General features: G+C 36.4%; 2 protein-coding genes across 10 annotated transcripts in view; both read right to left on the bottom strand.

Annotated features, from left to right (window-relative positions):
- LOC128202803 (leucine-rich repeat-containing protein 71-like) overlaps positions 1 to 1,611 on the bottom strand; it is a 49,060-nt gene extending 47,449 nt beyond the window's left edge. For 8 of the 9 annotated variants that reach the window (XM_052903953.1, XM_052903952.1, XM_052903948.1 and 5 more), the window contains exon 1: positions 1,495 to 1,611. The gene's annotated coding sequence lies outside the window, so the exon portion shown is untranslated. Of the gene's footprint in view, positions 1 to 351; positions 371 to 1,494 lie in introns of those variants that run through there. The other variant, XM_052903945.1, reaches the window with a different exon arrangement.
- Positions 1,612 to 7,102: 5,491 nt separating this feature from the next.
- On the bottom strand, positions 7,103 to 17,474 carry LOC128246072 (uncharacterized). Its single transcript, XM_052964280.1, has 10 exons — positions 17,466 to 17,474; positions 16,973 to 17,099; positions 15,762 to 15,919; positions 14,579 to 15,487; positions 13,800 to 14,040; positions 13,294 to 13,431; positions 12,808 to 12,909; positions 12,036 to 12,127; positions 9,469 to 9,559; positions 7,103 to 7,239 (listed from the first exon to the last, which is right to left on the bottom strand). The coding sequence occupies exons 1-10, from the start codon at positions 17,472 to 17,474 to the stop codon at positions 7,103 to 7,105; spliced, it is 2,004 nt and encodes a 667-aa protein (XP_052820240.1).
- Between the last annotated feature and the right edge of the window lie 4,662 nt (positions 17,475 to 22,136).

The following is a 22,136-nucleotide window of genomic DNA, read 5'->3' on the forward strand; positions in this document are numbered from 1 at the left end:
TACAACTCGACAAAATACACATACGTCGATGACGTCACACACATAAAGTAGTCCACACGTGCATGTACGCGTTCAAGTAGAGTTTTGCAACCTCTCCAGTCACATTGATATTCCTCGGAGTTTATTATAAATGTATATCACCGCTAGAAATAAGAATTGTGGACAATGGCTTTGACCTTTATTAAAAGAAAAAAAAATATATTTAGAGATAAACTCAATAACATTAAACTTTAATTTCTTCCCCGTTTTTATCGGATGAATGACATGTCAAATGTACTCCGTTTATTAATTCTAATGAATATTTTTTTTCAAAATAAATCCTTATTTACGGAGTCCAAGAATTGTACTCACAATTTCAAAAAGAAATCTTGGTATCATTCATGATTATTCGAGCACTTTTCACATTGAAAGATCGTCATGCGTTTGAAAATAGCAATCTTATTGAAAATGACACAATATAAAACTGGAACATGCGATTGTAATTCCTTTCATGCACTTTTATCAAGCATTAAAAGCCTTATATTCTTAATAAAAGTTATCCAGCATGATTTAAAATTGCGGGTTACAGGAACAGAAATTCCCACATACTGCTTTGATTAAATTTATATTGAAAACGTTCAGACAGCCTTGTTCAAACACAAAGCTTTTAGCCTTAAATTAATTTTCATTTGCACTGTTAATATTTTATAAAACAGCCATAAAATTGATCATTTAATTTAAGCATTGATTTTGCCTTCCGCAAAAATGAGAACTATAAAAAACATGCATTGAGTGATCTTCTTACACTCATTAAGCGATATCAAATTTTGAACTTTGAATGATTCTTAAAAGATGCACGCAATAGGTTAATTAAACATGCATTCGACTTACTCCCAAATAAGATGTACCACAATTAATACAATTGTTTTAATTTACCCAAAAGGATGAATACATATCGAAAACAGTGGATCTTATAAAGGATAATGTGTTTAATTTGATAGAAAGAGGCAGAAAACACGTTTTTTTTCTACCTTATTAAACGATAGTTGATCACATAAATCTTTTAGCACTCACCAGTTGTTTAATATGTGTTCGTTTTCAGCTAGTAAATACACTATTACAATCTTGTTATCAATAATTAATATTTTCCATAAATGCATTATTTAGTAAGTAGTTAAAGGTTTATCACTCAAAATGTATGTTTGTTATACATGTGTATGTACTAATTTTAAACAAGAGTGTCACTCTAAAATAAATTAGGGAAAAAACAGCATTCAACGATCTCTTTTTATACAATGAGTTATATCCAAATTAAGAAGGAAACTTCGAATAATTTTTAAAAAAGGTACACCCTATCAAATTTAATCAAATTTAGAAAAAAATCCAAAACATATCAAATGATTTCTTGAAACACAAAAAGTTAAATCCGAACTTAGAAAGAAACGAACATCGAATAGTCTCATTACACTCAATCAGTCATATTCAAACTTAAAAAAAAAAAAAAACACAACTCACAAGATCACTCAAAGCCCTAAAACAATGAGATGAAAGAACGCCAATATTCCATCCAGAAAGTCAAGGAACTGAACAAATAGATGGTTTGTTTGGCTATGCACTCACATCCCCATAAAATATTAACACTACACTGTTCAAACCCTTAGATGGATGATCTTCGATCTGTATAATTCAAATCCAGGCCAAGCAAATTTTATTTTTTGTTCGTGTTTTGATTTATTTTTATTTTATTTTCACTATTATCGAATAGTTATGGTGATATTTTTATGTAATCATATACAGTCGAACCCCGTTGGCTCGAACTCGCTTGGCTCGATTTTCTCGTTGGCTCGAACTGATGTAAAGGACCGATTTTATTGCACTGAAGGAAAGCATTACCGATTGGCTGATGTTTCCCGAGGCTCGAGGTTTTTCGCCAGTCCCTGGGAGTTCGAGCCAACCGGGTTAGACTGTAATTTATATGTATAATGTTTGTTATTTTATAAAAATCAATCACTATCTATGACCGACTTTGGTTAATATAGTTGGGAAAAGATTAAAATTTATAGATATAAAAAAGATGTACATGTTTAATGTAATTTGCATGTGTGTGCAATTTGTAAGTCCCAAAACTTTATCATTCAAAGAAACTTCACATTTTAACCTTAGACACACATTTTTAATCAACTGAATCCGATATTTTTTAATTTGTAATTGAGGTAATCCATCCATCATGTATACAATTAATGCTACATGTATAGTTTCATTTTAAGGTAAAAAAACGTTCAATTTGATTTTTTTTTTAATTTTCGAAGAAAGCATTTTTTTAAAGGCACGATGTTGTTCCAGAAACCAATTTTTAAATTGCTGGATAATCATGCTAAAAATTTATTTTATTACCCCCCATTCATATATAATATCATAATAGTAGCGTCTTTATAGTGTTACTCAAAATTGTAATCCGAGCAAATTGAATAATTTTTTTATTGATATGAATTGAAAATAGAAATAATTTCGATGTTAATATCTAAAATACACTTAAACAGTTTAACACATCCTAGAACGGATTGCTTGCCCTAAGTGGGGCCATGTATACAAATATTTACCCTTCTCAACTGTATTTGTTCAGTTACAGATTCATTGTAATGACTTCTTGACATGTCTTAAACTGAGATCAAATGAGGAAATTAAATGAAAAGAGTATTGCTAATTGATTCTGTATACGAAATTGAACAGAAATGAGACTAAAAATAAATTATTGAAAATAATATGCTAAAACTTTCTTTCAAGAAGCCAACACACTGTATTCTTAAACTATACTAGCGCGAAAAAATGGGTCTGATACGTTTTTTTGTCTAAAGTAAAGTCAAGCCTTTCGATAATAACATGTTGGTAACCTCAACTATTTGAGGTATAAATGTAACTGTTATACAGAGAGGTACCAAGAGCAGGACCAGCGACTGGTGTTTGATGGGGCGTAAATTAGGGACGCAGCCCTTTGACATACGCCCTTACCTCAGAATCGAAAGTACGTGTCATATACTATTTACATGGGCAGAGGTTAAGGTAACTTCTTTCATATTTTTTTAACATTCTGTAGTCGGAAATGATGCGTATTTTTAGCGTATTTTTTACTTTTTTCTTCCTTATTGAATAAAAAATGTAAACTTGGACGAGTCTAGACGGGGGTGCACCCTCTAAATCCGCTAGTGGGTACTACCTCCAACCTTCTTCATTTTTCAGAATTAAGCAGTTTTCAAAAATGTTTTTGGGGGTTTCAGAAATGCTGTATTTGGGTATGCACATTTTCTTTTTTCTACTATTATATTTCGCTTAAAAATACACAAATGTGTCCAGTAAAAGACTGAACGCTGAGGGACGCACGCTTTTTGTTGAAATCATAGAACATTACTGTTATTAAAGTGTATATAGAGCATCCTAACACATGACTTGCACAAAAAAGATAAATATGTCCCGATTCCCCTGTATTAATTATCATAAAATCATATTCATTGTATAATTTTACCTTCCCTCTATGTGGAAATCCTGCAGCAGTTTCTGCTATTAAGTTCTAGCATACTTTCTACTTAAACATGGCACCGTCTTAATTGTTTGGAATGCTAAAATATGCTTACGTTCTTAACGCTGAGCGTTAAATGCCTCTCTTTTAGCCAGCGCGCATGCGCGAGCTTTAAAATAAATCACTTTTACAAGTCAAACCAATTTATGGCTAAATTGACATTTCGCTTAGTTTTTTTATTTCGTCAGATGCTTTCTAAATGTTTTAATTTGAATCCTACCTGTAATCCCATTGGCGGAGGCATGCGCGCAAACACTAATCAATATCATTTTAGAGAAAAATGCACGACAAACAATTATTAACATATTTACGACCTTACCTCGGTAGCAATAACCCTCTTATCAAAAGTGCATTGATGGCAAATACACAAAGGCATCCATAAAGTTTTCACCCATTTATTATCATTAAATAATACTCAAGTGACAGTTGTATTCATAAAACATAATAGTTCAAGCACGAGTGTAATAGTAGAGTGTATGTCGATTTGAAAGCACGGGACCTCTTCTGATAGGGATCTTTAGAAATTATAAATATAACCTGATATGAAATATATCATCTCTGATTGTTGAGCCATCTTGAATTGGAATAAAACAACAATGTGCCAAAATCGATCTTTTGTGAAAAATGATATAATTAATTGAAATTTGAATTTTATATTGATGCTTATCATGAAAATTCTATATTTGTGGTATAATTTAAGCTTGTTTTTGTGTATGAAGCACAAAAGATTGCAAGCAGATTTGACAGTTATGCAAAATTTATTAATGAAGTTTTCTTAATAATATGTTAAACGCGTTTAATCAAATAAGACCTGAATTCGAATTCATTCCAGCAGCTGAAAAACACAATGGCTATGAGCAGAAGCGGATCCAAGAATTGACGTAAGAAAGGGAGTAACTTAGGGGCGTGACCTTTTGACATTCGCTCCTTCCGGATAGCCAAAAAGTATAAGGTTTAAAAAGTTGGCACGGGGGTTAAGGGGCACTTCCAAAATATTTTCCTGAAGCTTGAAATGGTGCGTTTTTGGACGTATCTTATTACATTTTTTTTTTTGGGGGGGGGGGGGGGCACCGGGCACCGGGTGTGCCCCACCCTGAACCCGCTAGTCGATATGAATAAAAGAGTCCATACCTGGTAAACCAAACTGAATTGTGCTATCAATTGAAAACAGTTGAATAGACACAGACGTCTTGAGATTATAAAATAGGTCTTTGATGTTAAATTGCTTTGACTTTTTAAATTTATCATTGAACTTATAGGACGTGAATTGAAGTCAGGGTGCTAAATATGCTCAAATATTGTCTTTAAAAACCACGATTTCAAATAGCGTTAGTAACGAGATTCAAAAGGCTTAAAGGTTAAATTATTCCTAGGCTTATGTATGAGTCCTTGTGGGCGAGCGGTTTTGGTGTCAGTTATCGATTTTTTTTTGGACTGAACTGGTATGGGTCAGCTTCCCACTACATCTTGGTTTTTGTTTTATACTTGAATTGAATATCTTCTGCAATTTCGGTATCAAAGAGTAAAATAATAATAATAATAATAGTGTTTTCAAATGCAAAACTGTAAAAATAACTCTGGTCCGGTTGTCCGGTTAGAGCAGTGGTTAGCGCACTCGGTTCTTACCGAGACGACCCGGGAACGATCCCGGCCTGGGCGCATGTGAGTTTGGTTAGTGGTCACCAAGCCAGACAAGTGGGTTTTCCCCGGGTACTCCGGTTTCCCCCACAACACAAAAACTACACTCTCGCGCAACATCGTGCCAACGAGAGTGATTGATATATGTTGCAATAGCTTGTTTCACAATCGTTGTGAAATTAAATAAGTTTAAACTAATAACGCTGGTCCAAAAACATGAACGAGTCCCTTTGAAGGACCTGCTTAGTCTGTCAGATGTATCATGCGGCTCTCTTAACGTGTTTATTTTTATTAACTTATTTCTTAAGTTCACTTCTGGGGTAGGGGGTAAGAATACACAGTTCATGTTGATTTCGCAAAATATAATGTTATCTGTGTGCTCCTTAAGGAATCTGGGTTAATACAACTTCTTCGATCGCATTCGTCAGTTATGCTGTTGTCACAAATCACTAAATGCCGCCGGCCGACGTTGTAAATGCCAGTTTTCACTAAATATCGGCCGGTGGCAGGACTGCGGTAGTTACGATCGGCCGGCGGCAGTCGGCATTTTAGACGTTGCCATTAGGTTAAAACTATCTTCAGATTTTAAGATTTTGCCCGAAGTTGAACTGATGAACGTCCACTTCCTCACTATGGCCAGATAACCTTCGCCATCTCATCATCGGATAGAACATGATCTACCACATACCAGCCCCAATAACGGGAGTGAAGTCGTCAACACCACGACAACCGTTCGGGATTGGCGTAACGTAGCCTACCGTTGACATCTGTACCATGGGAAGCAGAAATATTGTATTTATTTTGTTCGTGTACATTAATATTTATAATACATATATTGCACATTAATTGGGGATTTCGTTTCTATGAGATTGATGATACTATCTAAAACGGGGCCAATAATGGACTTAAAACTTGAACTTGGAATTTGATGTCAATGATATTTAACAATATATTTTTAATTATTTTTGAAATATATCAGTATATTTCCTTTTTTCGTCTTTTTACATTTTAGTTATAATATGTTATATAAACTCTATATTAAAGTAAAAAAAGTATATTTTATATGTTTCAGCGTCCACGCTATGCACCAGTCAATTGTAACCACGCCCCCCAGGTCCGGGGGTATACCCGGGATAGCCGGGGAAATGGGCCGTGCTTTTACCTTTCAGGTGGCCCCGCAGTGCCGGGTGAATGCGGTGGTTTTGTCTTCGCGCAAAATATAGCGGGAAATGGGTCTAACCTAAGGTCCCTTGGGTGCGGTGGCATTTGGGGATTTTACCATCATTTCATTCCCGCAGGGCGAGATTTTAGCCGGGGTTGGCTGGGTCGAAAGTCTCAGTCCCCGCTATTCCCCGGACCTGGGGGGGGGGGGGGCGTGAAAACACGACCCATTTCCCCAACTATCCACGGTATACCCACGGACTTGGAGGGGCCGTGGTTACAATTGACTGGCGCATTAGGCTTAAGATCGTTACTTTCTAGGCGTAACTCTGTTTTTTTTTGCGTTTCAATAGAAAACATCGTAAGGACAGTTACCCATAAATTTTGCCCGTAAGTTTTCAGTTGAACCGAGCACTCATAAGCAGCGTTAGGTTCAAGATATATTATTAAGTCGGGGTCCAGTATATTAAAAACAAACAAATCGGAATAAGGTTGATGTTTTAATAGTCCGTAGATCACATATTACCGGGTATTTAAAACATACCACTCAGAATAAAGTCAATGTTTAAATATAGCTTAATCAATTATAAATCAGTTTGGGACGCAAAATAGCTTTTGTTCAAATATTGGAAACTACAGGAACTACCCCAATAGCTTATAATTTAACCAATGATCAAGGTCAACCGAGACAAAAAACACAACCCTACAAGACAACACAACTTTCAAAATATTGACACTTGTAAAACCAAGTCATGTGTGCAGAACACTGTGTGGTCCTATGGTAAGTTCGGGGTGGCGAGGGGCGGATCCCTTATTCAATGGTTCGTAGGTGCCTTCCAGTTCGTCTAATCGATAGAGGGGTTTCTTTTCTAGTTCCACCCAAGAACCTGAAATATGCAATTGTACATACTTATGCATCACCCCATTATTCGCAAAATGGGTCAACTCCGCGAGGTACACAAACAAGAAAAGCGTCTGACTAGTATTGGTTTGGTTATATCATATGCTAGGAGAGTAACCTACTAGTTTGGTTGGTGAGATCACATGCAAGGAGAGTAACCTACTAGTTTGGTTGGTTATATCACATGCAAGGAGAGTAACCTACTAGTTTGGTTGGTGAAATCACATGCAAGGAGAGTAACCTGCTAGTTTGGTTGGTGAAATCACATGCAAGGAGAGTAACCTACTAGTTTGGTTGGTTATATCACATGCAAGGAGAGTAACCTACTAGTTTGGTTGGTGAAATCACATGCAAGGAGAGTAACCTACTAGTTTGGTTGGTGAAATCACATGCAAGGAGAGTAACCTGCTAGTTTGGTTGGTGAAATCACATGCAAGGAGAGTAACCTACTAGTTTGGTTGGTGAAATCACATGCAAGGAGAGTAACCTACTAGTTTGGTTGGTGAAATCACATGCAAGGAGAGTTACCTGCTAGTTTGGTTGGTGAAATCATATGCAAGGAGAGTAACCTACTAGTTTGGTTGGTTATATCACATGCAAGGAGAGTAACCTGCTAGTTTGGTTGGTGAAATCACATGCAAGGAGAGTAACCTACTAGTTTGGTTGGTGAAATCACATGCAAGGAGAGTAACCTACTAGTTCGGTTGGTTATATCACATGCAAGGAGAGTAACCTACTAGTTTGGTTGGTGAAATCACATGCAAGGAGAGTAACCTACTAGTTTGGTTGGTGAAATCACATGCAAGGAGAGTAACCTACTAGTTCGGTTGGTGAAATCACATGCAAGGAGAGTAACCTACTAGTTCGGTTGGTGAAATCACATGCAAGGAGAGTAACCTACTAGTTTGGTTGGTGAAATCACATGCAAGGAGAGTAACCTACTAGTTCGGTTGGTGAAATCACATGCAAGGAGAGTAACCTACTAGTTCGGTTGGTGAAATCACATGCAAGGAGAGTAACCTACTAGTTCGGTTGGGTCATATATTTTGCAAGGAGAGCAACCTAATAGTTTAGTTGGGTCATATCATATGCAAGGAGAGTAACCTACTTGTTTAGTTGGACCATATCATATGTAAGGAGAGTAACCTACTAGTTAAGTGGGACCATATCATATGCAAGGAGAGTAATCTACTAGTTGAGTCATATTATATACGGAGAGCAACCTTCTAGTACTGGTTGGTCCATATCATATACGGAGAGCAACCTACTAGTTTGGTTGGGTCATATCATATACGGAGAGCACCCTACTGGTAATGGTTTGGTCATATCATATACGGAGAGCACCCTACTAGTAATGGTTGGGCCATATCATATACGGAGAGCACCCTACTTGTAATGGTTGGGCCATATCATATACGGAGAGCACCCTACTAGTAATGGTTGGGCCATATCACATACGGAGAGCACCCTACTAGTAATGGTTGGGCCATATCATATACGGAGAGCACCCTACTAGTAATGGTTGGGCCATATCATATACGGAGAGCACCCTACTAGTAATGGTTGGGTCATATCATATACGGAGAGCACCCTACTAGTAATGGTTGGGTCATATCATATACGGAGAGCACCCTACTTGTAATGGTTGGGTCATATCATATACGGAGAGCACCCTACTTGTAATGGTTGGGTCATATCATATACGGAGAGCACCCTACTGGTAATGGTTGGGTCCTATCATATACGGAGAGCACCCTACTGGTAATGGTTGGGTCATATCATATACGGAGAGCACCCTACTGGTAATGGTTGGGTCATATCACATACGGAGAGCACCCTACTGGTAATGGTTGGGTCATATCATATACGGAGAGCACCCTACTGGTAATGGTTGGGCCATATCATATACGGAGAGCAACCTACTGGTAATGGTTGGGCCATATCATATACGGAGAGCACCCTACTTGTAATGGTTGGGCCATATCATATACGAAGAGCACCCTACTTGTAATGGTTGGGCCATATCATATACGAAGAGCACTCTACTAGTAATGGTTGGGCCATATCATATACGGAGAGCACCCTACTAGTAATGGTTGGGTCATATCATATACAAGAAGAGTAACATAACAGTTTTAGTTTGGTAATATCATATACAAGGATTTTCAACAACCCGGATTCATGTGCAAGAAAAAGAGTACAAAATGTTCTTTACCCATTCTTGTGTAGCAGCCGTCCGCATTGGAAGCGGATGCCGAGGAGACTCGACGGCCATTCAGCCAGTAAACCCGATGACTACAGTCGCCCTGTAAAAATTGAGTTAAAATGTATGCTTTTTTATCGGAATCCCTCGCCACTTGAAATTGTCAAAGAAAATTGCGTTTTTTTTCTTTATCTCTAGCAGTATTTCATTTTCTTTTTATACATATATTGTTAATGTTGTAAGTTCAAATAAGTAAAAGTAAGATGAAGTAAATTCTTAATGATTGAGAATAGGTTGAGTGAGCAGAGCGAAAAAGTCCATTTTAAATCATTTTGTAAATATTTCGTGCCATCTTACTGACATAGAATAGAACCTCATTAGCTAACAGATTGTCACGCAAAATCTGACGCATGGAGTAGTAGAAGAGTAGCAGTAGGCGGACCCTTAAACACCCGCGAAAGTTGAATTTCTAAATGAATTAGCCTTGTACTTAACGATTGCCAATCTGCAATTTATTTTATTGGCTGAAATTGTAGTTTGTATTTTAAATATTGATATAAGACATCGAACTCTTTTTATCAATATCGGAAAAAAAGTAAAAAAAAAATCGTTCAAAATGCACCATTTAGGACAAGAAATTGTTATATAACCCCTGCGAACATTTTTAAACGACAGAAAATTCGGTTCTGAGGGAGGGGCGAAAGTCAAAATGTTACGCCCCCTCTTACGTCAAATCTGGGACCCGCCCCTAAAAATAATTATAATATGTAATTAATTCAGATCAATTAACTTTTATTATGGCTTTTACATATACTTCAATTTTTCATGTTTTGATGATTTTCACTATGTGCGCAACATTTGCGCAAAAGGGGTAAATATTGATCTGTATAATGACGCTAAACCAAAGTCTGTTAATTTATTTCAAAGTGCATGCCAGTACGTTTATCGATTGTAAAAATAAACTGCTAAATGTGATGATTAGCCGCAAACCATTATGTGACAGTAGGATATATTTGAACATAACAGAACAACAAGTGGAAGATGTTTGTTTAAGTTATCCGCAATATTCGTCGATGTTGCCTCTTTTGTGAAAACAGTCGACATTTTTTAAAACTAAGACTTTTAAGACTCAAACCAGACGGTCTTCAATATGTGCTTTCCTTTACGTTTATAACTTTATACACATGGGGCTTCTTTGGGCGCTTCGTTCTTTTTGTTCTTCTGTGTCCGATCCTAGATACATTCGCCCTAACGACACGAACAAGGTCCAAGAACATTGTTCTCGGGTCAAAATGCCACACTACCTACAAACCGGGAGGACCGAGAACTACAGGAGAACAAAATGGCGGAAAGTAAAGTTAAGAACGATGCGTGCATGATTTACAGCGAACAACTCTACTACCGGTTCCCGGTGTTAGGGCGCTTTGCGCGAGTTACACGTTCCGAATCGACTCGATTCTATCCTGGAAACAAGCGCCCAAAGACGCCCATAAAGTCTGCTGCAAATATAATTCGGTCGGAAGGTATTTTGTAAAATCGTATGACTAAAAGATAATTTGTAAACTTTCTTTGGAGATCAACAATGAATAGAGAGATTCGGATGCGTTAAAAGTAATTTATAATTCATCAGTTTCATTTTACTTTACATTAGTGGCCTTACAGCAAGGAATATTATTTGATGTTATCATCGTATACTGTGCTCTAATCCATCTCTCTTTTTGTAATTGTGTGCATGAATATAATTAGAAGCGACTTTTGTAAATACGTCATTCCAATATCTAACCTATTTAAAAATGTATTCTTTTATATCTAGGTCACCAGTTCACTGTTATGTTTTGATGTGTTATATGTTTGTTATTCATGTCGTTAAATAGCTCATTGAGCTAATGTTTCTTGGTATCAAGTAAGTCGTTTTGCACATTGTATTTTATATTTTATATCAGTATAAACTGTTCAAAACAATCTTAGACTACTTTTTTACTCATGAATGTAAAATAACTTCGCCACTGGTCGCAAAAATGGAAACGTTTGCAATTGATACAGACCTGAGGCAATTGCAAACTTTCAAGAAGCAAAAAGATTCGAAGATAAATATAACAAAATAACAATGGAAGCTTAAACTGTGGGCGTTTCTTGTTGGTAATAAACTAGTGTTGGTTTAACATCGCTTTCACGAACAGTGTTTTGTTGTTACAGTTTCAAATAATATGAAAACCAGTTTTATCGTTTGTCTTATAAAAACCGAAACTGGCTTTTGAAACTATAAAAAAAAACTCTCCGGAGGCGGCTTCGTTGGTTCGTTCCATCCGAAAACTTGCTCACTTTGAAAAAACAACATGGCGAACAGTGATTCAACATATGTGTTAAAACACCATTTAGTTAAAACAGGCGAACGACCATCTGCGGTATCATTGTTTTGGTGGATCGAACCGACGAAACCGCCTCCGGAGAGTTTTTTGATGACTGGTTTTTACTTTAATTAAAAATGTCACAATAAATAAACAGTCCGTGAAACAAATTTTAAACCAAAACTAGTTTGGTATCAACAGACACTCCCTTAGCCTCGCTTCAGAACCCACCTTGATATTGATATTGCCCCTGTAGTGAAGACTGTAGGTGCTACTGGTATCCAGGTATCTGTATGTGGGCTCGCTCAGATGTATCATGTTGGCTGCATAAGTTCGGAGATTGGTTCATGTTGGCTTCAAAACAGGCTTATGGGGCCAATATTAATTAATTGCTACATTTTATCCATTTTTAATGTCAAATGCTTAAAGTAAAGGCGTGGTCTTGGTAAAAGTGTCATCATGTCGCCCATGAGGTCAGGGCGTTAAGCCCCATAAGAACAACAGTACTAGTGCGTATTTATAAAGCATCTTTAGTCATTTCCTAACTTAATTCGGAATTTTTCTAAGACATATTAAAGAAATGTGTAAGTGTAGTTAACATTTAAGTATATTTATTTTAAATAAGGTCAATGAAAATAAGGAATTTAAAAAGACCCATTAAGTTCTTATATCAAATGACCAATAAGGTACTTAAATAAGGAAAATGACTTAAGTAAAGAAATGGCTTAAGATGATTTTTGAACACTAACCTTGATTACTATAAATAAAACGCAATAAAACTTAATTTACCACAGCTTTGCACAGTATCTTAATATGTGTTTTCACAGACAAATTAAGATGATTTGTCATAAACAATAGGACAAAAAGCCAACCTCACATCAAGTCAAAACTCGCTATGTTGAAGTTTAAGGGACAAAAAGGATCGACATAACCGGTACATCGAGATAACAGAATTCGACAAAGCGAGTTTCGACTGTCGTTACAAACAACATCGAGAACATACGTGAGGCTGCTTCGTGTATATGTTGCAGAATGTCCAGGCTTTGTCCAAGCAGTTTAAGTCGAACGGTCCCGTTCTGTAGCAGCAGTCGACCACTACAAGGACCTTGAAAGCAAAAATACATCTTATTCAATTATATATGGAATAGTTACGTGTGGGTGACGTAACTGTTTTGTAACACGTTGTCAAAGCCAACGTTCAAAAACAAGCGTGAGGTAAAATAGGGTCATTAGTTCTGCGTTTCGATCTGTTTGTTGTATTCGACTGGAGTATATTTTTTCCGAAAATCTGCAAAAATCCATGAAAGTCAAATTTAAACTACCAGATCAAAACACAGAACTAACAACCCCTTTATTAATAAAATAACTAGTACAAACAACATAAATGATACGTTTTTACATAATAAAAGGCAATTTAAGACAGGAACACTCATACTTTTTTAAAACAGTTTGAGTAAAATATCACATGATACACAACATCTATTTGTACCTGAATGCAATGCTACTTTCATGCACAACTTGGTCGTATGGTTGCGCCCAATTTCAAGGTCACTACAACACGTCATGATGTCAACCGCCATGTTGGCCATCTCGCATGCGTGCTGGACTTGACGTTTTTTTGCGTTGTCTTTACAATGATATAGATACTTTTAGTCGAAATGTATACAGTCTTAATTATTTCATATAAGTTATAAATTGCGTAGTTTTCCTAGTGTTATAGATACTATTTACATTTATTTAAATGCGGAATAACACGCACACGTCTATTGCAATGTTCTTAAACAATACTGTATTTTTTTCATATTGTCTTGGTAATGTAGTTTAATAGTGTACAAGTTTTGCTGTTCTTAAAACACACATTTAGACATTTCCAACATTCTCTATGATAACCATATATCGATAATTCAACAATTAATGATCAGGCTAACTTGCACTAATTCTTTGACGACCGAAATTCTATACATCACAGTTTTATTGAACGATTGTTTTAACTACCTGAAATAACGACAACACAGTCCGCACATCGTGCAACTGGAAACACATTGTACTGCGCAATCCGCTCATCAAGTAGTTCCAAAACAAATGTAAGGATATTTAGCGCCTGCGCAGGTGTGAAGTAGTCCAGCAGCGACTCAAATGCAGCGATACTTGACATGAAGAGGGTCGTTTCAGAAACCGTGTACGGAATCATGCACTGGTTGGTTTCATATCTGCTTAGCAATGTCCTTGGGACAACCTGTAATACCACCAATGTCAGTGTTACAAGTATGTAACTGTATATACAGTCAAACCCCGTTGGCTCTAACTACTTGCTTGGCGTGATTTGAACAGGATGTAAATGGTCGATTTTATTCTATTAAATGTTAGCATTACCGCTTGGCTCGAATTTCCTGAGGCTTGATGTAGTTCCGCCGTTCCATGGCAGTCCGAGCCAAAAAGGTTCGCATGTTTTACTTATATGGTGTATTAAAGGATATTAAAACTTTAAAGACTTTACGCCCGATTGCTTGGCGTATGACGAATAGAATAACTTTATAACACAATAAGATACTCGCAATATTTTAATCATTAATGTTTGTTGAGGTATGATGATTTCGGATGAGATAATTATGTTTAAACACAACTCTTAGGGCGTTTTTGTTGATACGACCAAACCAGTTTCCGTTTCGGTTTTAATGGTTTCAGCAGTTTCGAAACCGGTTTTAATATACAGTTCGTGAAACCGATATAAAACCGAAACCAGTTTATTAACAACAAAAAACACTCTTATTTACCTTAGATAACATGGCGAAGGTTGACTCCTTCTGTTCATCAACGCGCACTTGCAGCTGGGAAAACCAATCAGAAACGATAGCAGAAAGACGTAACTCGTTCCTTAGCAACGCATAGAACAAGTATGAACACACACAAGTTATTGCAAAGTTCAGCATATGCAAGCAAAATATCAACACTGATTGACTGAGAAGTTGGCTATTATACTGAGTCAGCGATTCATATATATTAAATTGTTCGTGCTTTCCTTGTTCACAAATATACATTATTTTGTTTCTCCATCGTGTATTTTTGTCACCATCGCATTCAAACAAATATGTCTCAAATGCTGATAACAACTGCAGTGTGTAAGATATAGATCGGTTTTCTGACCGAAATTGATCAAAAACGTTATTATCCTGGTTCATAAGATTTTGTATCTTCAGGAAAAGTGTTGTGTACTCGCTTGAGGCACCATTTGGAAAATGTTCTAAACAAACATGTTCAGCTATCAACTTAATATTATTTACGAGAACAGATAGTATCTGCAAGCCTAATGTCTTTTGTAGCACAACATTGTACTCATATGTGTGTTTCCATAGATACACTTCCTTAAAGTCTAGCTCTTCTGATATAATAAGTGTTTGAAGATCCAATAAAAAATTCATATAAAAGTTTGTTTCCTCGATTATAAAGGACTGTTGTATTAATGGTTCATTTCTCCAGTCATTTATACGACTTATTAACCTCCATTCTGTCATTGTTCTGGTAGTTAATATCTTGTTTATGAGGTCATCAGTTTTGCGGTACACATATTCATGCACGCTTCTTTCTGACTTGCGCAAATTAGTTGCTAGACGGGCACTGTATTCCTGCAGTACGGTGTCGACAGTATCTTGCAACAAGTTTAAACGGTTGTGGTAGACACTCAACTGAAAATATTCCAAAAACGAATATTTTAGAAATAGGATTTTTAAAATAAAATTACCCATTAAAGAGGTTTAATCTGAAAACGAACAACCCATAGTCTCGTCTTTAAAAACAACATACAAAAGTGCATCTACAGTCCTCAACACAGACAATGCGACCAGGCTGTACCTCCCCCCACCCTTAAAACAACCAACCTTAGTTGCGTCCGCAATCGCCGACACCGACAAAGACATTGCAAACAGGCAATACCCGCTCCTCTCTAAGAAAACAGCCTACCTCAGTTGCGCCCACAATCCCCGATCCAGACACAGACATTCCGACCAGGCAGTACACCAGACAAATAACAGCAAGAGCGCCACATGGGATCACCAGTCGTAGCAGCTTTCGCCTCTCCTCTCGACTCTTGATTTCATTGTTGTCCTCTACAGCATCGTCTGAAATAGACAACATACGTATTTATTCAAAATGTACTCAAAAATCGTAAAGAATATAGACCCGCTTCTGTTCAAGCCCTTTATTGTAAGCATGTCATTAGAAACACTCAAACTGAAAACATTGTATAATAAGCTTATCGTTTTGTTCTTTGAGCAAGTTGCGCCGACCCCAATAATACCACAAGAACATAAATGCATTGTTATACATGTGACCTCTTTTTTAATCAAAATTACCCAAAAGCCACTTGGAAATTTGAAAACTACGCCATTTGGAATTCTTCCATAAACAATACAGGGAACGAAACAAAGCATAATAAAAGTTACAGGGGTTAGGATATACGCAATGTAAGGTAAATTTATAACCCTTTTAACAAATGTTAATGATTGTTGTCTTGTAGCGTTGTGTGTCTTCTTCGATGTTTGGCACTAACAAACCGGTTTAAACCTCAATTAGCTTATACTTAATTCTCACTGACCATACCAAGTCAGGTACTTTATATGAGTTTAGCTCATACTTAATTTTAACTGACCGTGCGAAGGCAGCTACTTCAAGATTGACCAATCAGAATAGTCCATTTCGTTATATCTTTCAGAATTGTAAAATATAAATAAATGATTTCAGATAAGAAAACTCGCGCAACATCGTGCCTACCAGAATGACCTAGTATACGTGATCGTTCCTTACTTAACAACAAGAGCCCACCATTTCTACGAAAAGTTTTCTGTGCATATCTAATGACTATTGCATTCTGCTCGGAGTTTCACTTCTAATCTGTACACATACCAATATAAATCGTATTTATCAAAATGTTCTTTTAGTTTTTTTGAAAATGTCTAATTACTTAAAGATTTTTGTAAATGTTTCACTTCTTTTTACACACCCCTTCTCCTTATTTGAAATAAGTACACATACGAATATAAAACGCAGTTACCAACATGTTCTTACAGTTTCTTGAGCATGTATAATAACTTCAAGTATCTTAAAGTTTCACTCCTTTTCACCCTCTCTCTTAATTTGAAATGAGTACACACACGAATAAAAATCGCAGTTACCAGGTTTCTCTTCTAGTTTCTTGAGCATGTCTTCCAGATCCTTCTGAGCATCTACCTCCACCCTCGACTGGCGCTTGAACACGGAAAACCGTGTCGTCTGCCACCGCTCACCCGATGGGTTCACGAACTAAACGCAATGACAAAAATGCAAGGACGTAAGCGGATCAAGATACATGAAAGAACGCTCTGTGTGTGTGTGTATCAAGTGAACTTATGACACAGGCCCGTAGCTACACTGAGGCAAAGATAGGTGCCTCGGTTAAATTTTCAAAAGCGAAAAAATGGATAATAGATATATCGAATGCAGGGTGAATGGCACGAAGGTTTATAAAATGTTGAATATTACGTATTTATACTTCTAAATGCACATTGGAAGAATATCTTGGTAGACTCCATGAATTATACAGAAATTATATCTAATACATCCCCTTTCTGTTGATATAACAATCAGGAGACGTAGGAAAACGCATCAGAAGGTATTTTTGAGGCACACCGCCTTCATTTTGCCTCTGTCTACGGGGTTGTGACATGGATGTGTTTAGTAGAATGCTAGTGGAAGCGTTCTTTGGCACATAAATACGGAAGTTTATGTTAGTCTTTTGATTTGTGGGGTTGTATCACTTCGAGTTGCTCGCGTAAATCTCATACAGCACGAGATATAGGCGATGTAACTTTACGAAAGTAATGAGAAATGATTCTATCCAGCAGATGATGAAGCGAACATAGTATTTCTTTTATGTTTTGACTGAAAAGTATTTTTTTAAATAAGATTAATACATGCCCATATGAAAAGTAGTTTAGTTCCACAAGTGTCATATTTCATTACTTTCATATTGCTTAAATCGAGTTGCGCATGCGCACAAGGCTATTGTGTGATACGAGTTCAAGAGATAATGTCATGCGGATTTCGATAATGTTTAGTTTAAATAATTTAAAAATGTGGCGAAGGCCGTACCTATAGTGTATACTTAGAGCTACTCAAGTGTATTTCAGATAGAGATGTTACATGCAGTTGGTAATCAATTACCAGATCTATTGGAATACACACATTCACAAAGTGTTGTCAAAAATCAGTAACGCGGGTTGTTGAAGACAATGCTTTTAACACGTTGACAAGGACGCCGTTCTAAAACTGCCATGCGTATAAGTGAATAGCGTTGCAATTTATCCGCACATTATTAATAACACAGTGAATCTCCGCCTTCCTGTAACCTTTTCGATATGGGAGTGTAGACGAAAAAACAAACGCACTCCAACATGTTACAATTACATAAGAACGTTTGTGAACCTGAGAAAAAAGGATGATACCATGTTCGATAATGGTCAAATCAAGACTGTTACTTACTTGTACTTCCTATACAAAATATGTTTAATAATGGGAATGTAAATATTACATAATTGTCGGAGTTTCTTGTCTATAGGATATGGGACCCACACTAACCATATTACCGCATTTCTTGATTTTCAGAACACCTTTGACGCTATGCAAGATATTGGATTTTAAATTTGATAAAAATCAGCATAACGAGCAAATGTTCATAAAAAACCCAATATATTATATGCATAAAAGTAAATTGTATACTACTAATAAATTATAGCAAAGCAAGATATAAAACCAAAACACGGAGCTAACCAGGGCCATCACGTCAAACCCTTTCTTTACTAAGGTGCTCGAGTGCGCACATATTCATATATTTATGATGTATGAAAATAAGATAAATAGCAACACACAAAACACGTTATGTTTTATTAATTCATAGAATTATTAAATGTTTTTATTTACTATAATAATTATTTTTATTAGATAGTGAAGGTTCTAAAAATATAATTCGAGTTTGTGTGATCCTATATATATATATATATATATATATATATATATATATATATATATATATATATACTAGTTTTCTTATGCAAAGTTTAATTGAAATTATATTTCCTAAAGTAATTTTCGCAGATATCACTTTTTTCGCTGCGTAGGTTCGCATCTCGATAGTTCAACTCCCTATTCAACACAATGAACTATTTTGCGATTCGAACTATCTGGAAAAAGGTCTTTGTAGCGAGTGCTCTTTGCAGAATCCGTCTAAAAAGTATCCGTAAAAGGTCTTTAGCCAGTATTGGTAATGAACTTGAACTTTGATTTGTTTAGATTATACTTATTTCGTTTAGCTCGATTGTGACGAAGTCTGATAACCTACTGTAACATAATGATATTATTCACGTTATATTTAAGATATAATTAGTTTTTAATTAAATTGATACTTGTCTTCATACTGAATGTTAAGTAATCATTGTAGGGCATATTTGATTGTCAATGAATACGAAAGTGGTTGACAGCCGACTTGGTCCAAATGCGCTTTGGGTTGTTAAGCTATGACATTAATTTCATATATACAGTATTTAAGTTGGATCATTTTCTATGAAGAGGAGAGGGGGACGGGGAGTTCACCCGGTCGAATCCTTTTTGGACTGGAATTAGGTTTTGGGATGAGCTTGGAATGTTATGCTGTATTTAGAACTATAGAATTATGCCTAAAAAGAACGTTTTAAAATAAAGAATGAGCATTTGTACAGTTGTTGGGTATTAACTTGAAGAGTTCTAACAAGTTTAAGTGAACAGTAGTATTACGCGACACTACATAATCACGACCGAGTCCGTTTCCAGGGTGAACACCTAGCGGATATATTCATAAAGCTTCTTAGTGTATGATTTTAACTTAGTCAAAACATTCGAATTTTAACAACATATATTTTTATTATAACGAAAAATTATTTACATCTTTGTTTTACGAAGATGTTTTATGGATACATTCCAAGTACTGAAAGAGGTTCGAACCCAATACCTCATTATGTGAAATTTTTGAAGAAAACAAATTTTTAAAGACATTACCTGCGAAAGGTTGGAAGCATGAAGCATCAGTCTCCTCTCGACTATTCCGCGGATAAATCTACAAAGTATATACACAGCTCTGGAACAACACTTGACTCCAACTGATAATTTGTTAAGAAGTAAACGCTTTGAGGTCTTCTATAAGGAATATCTGAATTATACACACCATAGCCATGGTAACAATACATGTTAGCACCCTATTAGCGAATATGGGAAAGGAGAGCAATGCAAAAAGCCAAGCAACAATAATCTCAATATCGATGTCAATCGTGTGTCAATCAGAGACGTTTTTTCGAATGACTCTGCCATACTTTTGTAAAATGCATATGCAAACTTTTACGTATAAATATGTATTTTACAATAAAATGTATTGTTTTCTTCATAGTTGGCAATGATTTAAATGAGCAGGCAACTATTGTGCATATACTTAACCAGTCAGTTATGACCTCTAGCACTACTAATAGATCATGAATGTCTGTGTTGTGTTAATACTTAGACGTGTACGACATGAAATATCAATTATTTTGATGTAGCCTGATGTTTTCCAGAAAAATACAAAACGGACGAACTGTCTTCTTCACACAGGAATCGATGGCAGCAGGAGACGTACATGCTAACAAGCTGTTGAACAACAACTGGAAACTGAACACGTTTCAGTTCATGTGCTCGCGTCTTAAATAGCACGGCCAAGCTCCATGTGATCGTTAATAAATTCTCTTAATCCATCGATCCATGAAATACACTTAATCAAAATGGTTCATGTTTGTTACATTTTTTTTAAAATATTGTTTTGACAACATAATTTAAGTCTGGATAAATCGCAAACCTGTCTGTTTAACGGATACTTAAATTTCAATATCAGGGATCAGCCCGGTAGCCATGACTGTAAGTATCTTCCATGGCAGAGAGAGTAAGATAGTTTCATCCCAACTCGAGCGTAGGTTTTTTTCGGAAACGAAGATTACCGAGTCTCCACTGAACACCCTGCACGAGGGTTGGGATGAACATATCTTACACGAGCGGCCATGGTAAATGCGTTCTGTCACTTCGGAGACAAAATATAATATTAATTTTTTTCTCTGGACCTCTTTTGCGCGTAGCGAAAAAAAAGAAGTTCCATACGGATACTTTTTATCTTTGCCCGAGGGTAGGATAAGGATATCCAGCATGGCCAAATATTTGGATCTACTTAACTGGGCTCGAGAAATTATTTATGTGGAGAGCAAACACGAACCTACACATAATACGAAAAAAAACATAGCTTGTTGACTAACAAGAACGAGTGTGATGATGTTTAAAGTTGAAGCATGGTAAATCATTTTGATTTCTTTAATTGCTTGGATTAGATTAAAATTCTGTTCTTCCTAGCTGTGGGACCACAGATGTCGTAAATGTCGTTCATCGTAGGTTTCACGGCATTTTGGATCCAGAAGTTCTCTTTTGGCGAAACAATTCGGGTAAAATTCTATCCTTTGACTTCAAAATTTAGTTTAAAAAAATGTGTCAAGCCATTATATAATGTAGCTGTTATATGGCGCCGGCAAACAATTATGAACTCAAGAGATAAAGAAGTGATAATAATACTTATGTGGTGGATAAGTACAAAACTTACACTCTAACTACGCCGATGAATAGTTCCGTGGCGTCGTAAAATCAGAGAACAACCATTTGTTCTGGTTGTTGGTGTGATGATAAAACGGCATTGAAGGTGTGACCCATCAGATGCAGATAAACTTATTAAACTTACTAACCCTGATCTAGCATTTAACTTGAGGAACAACTATGACTACATGTAAATGGAATGTCTAGTTGCTTTTATACCGCTCAAGACACACACACGCACGCACGCACGCACGCACGCACGCACGCACGTTCGCATGCACACGCACGCACGCACGCACGCACGCACGCACGCACACACACTCTCTCTTTCTCTTTCTCTCTCTCTCTCTCTCTCTCTCTTGAAGGTTCTTAATGCTCAACTAAGCGTTAATAAAAGCAGCCGCTTAAAATTGGTTCATAGTCAGAAGTGCCAGTAAACTACGACGAAGTACAAGAAACACTTCAGAGGCAGTGTCTAAAGCACAATTCCGTATTGCGACAGAGCGCCTATATGGAGCATTTTGCTAATTTATATTTCAATTTCGTCTTACTCTAGTTAGTAACGCAAATACAGTTTACTTCGCGAGATGAAGAAAGTTTATTTTAATTCCTGTTAAATTTGATTTGGACGATAGTCCAAGGTGAGTCTCTGAGTCTCCCTTTAGGGGG

Source organism: Mya arenaria, chromosome 9 (genome assembly GCF_026914265.1).
Source record: "Mya arenaria isolate MELC-2E11 chromosome 9, ASM2691426v1".
In the NCBI taxonomy this organism is placed as follows: Eukaryota; Metazoa; Mollusca; class Bivalvia; order Myida; family Myidae; genus Mya; species Mya arenaria.

Bases quoted from the DNA above. Each gene is read 5' to 3' on its own strand.
- LOC128246072 (XM_052964280.1), bottom strand. The intron at 13,432-13,799 runs GTAGTTAAAACA...ATCATTGTAAAG, and splicing joins CTGTGTTGTCGTTATTTCAG to ACAACGCAAAAAAACGTCAA. The intron at 7,240-9,468 runs GTAAAGAACATT...TGCATATTTCAG, and splicing joins CGGCTGCTACACAAGAATGG to GTTCTTGGGTGGAACTAGAA.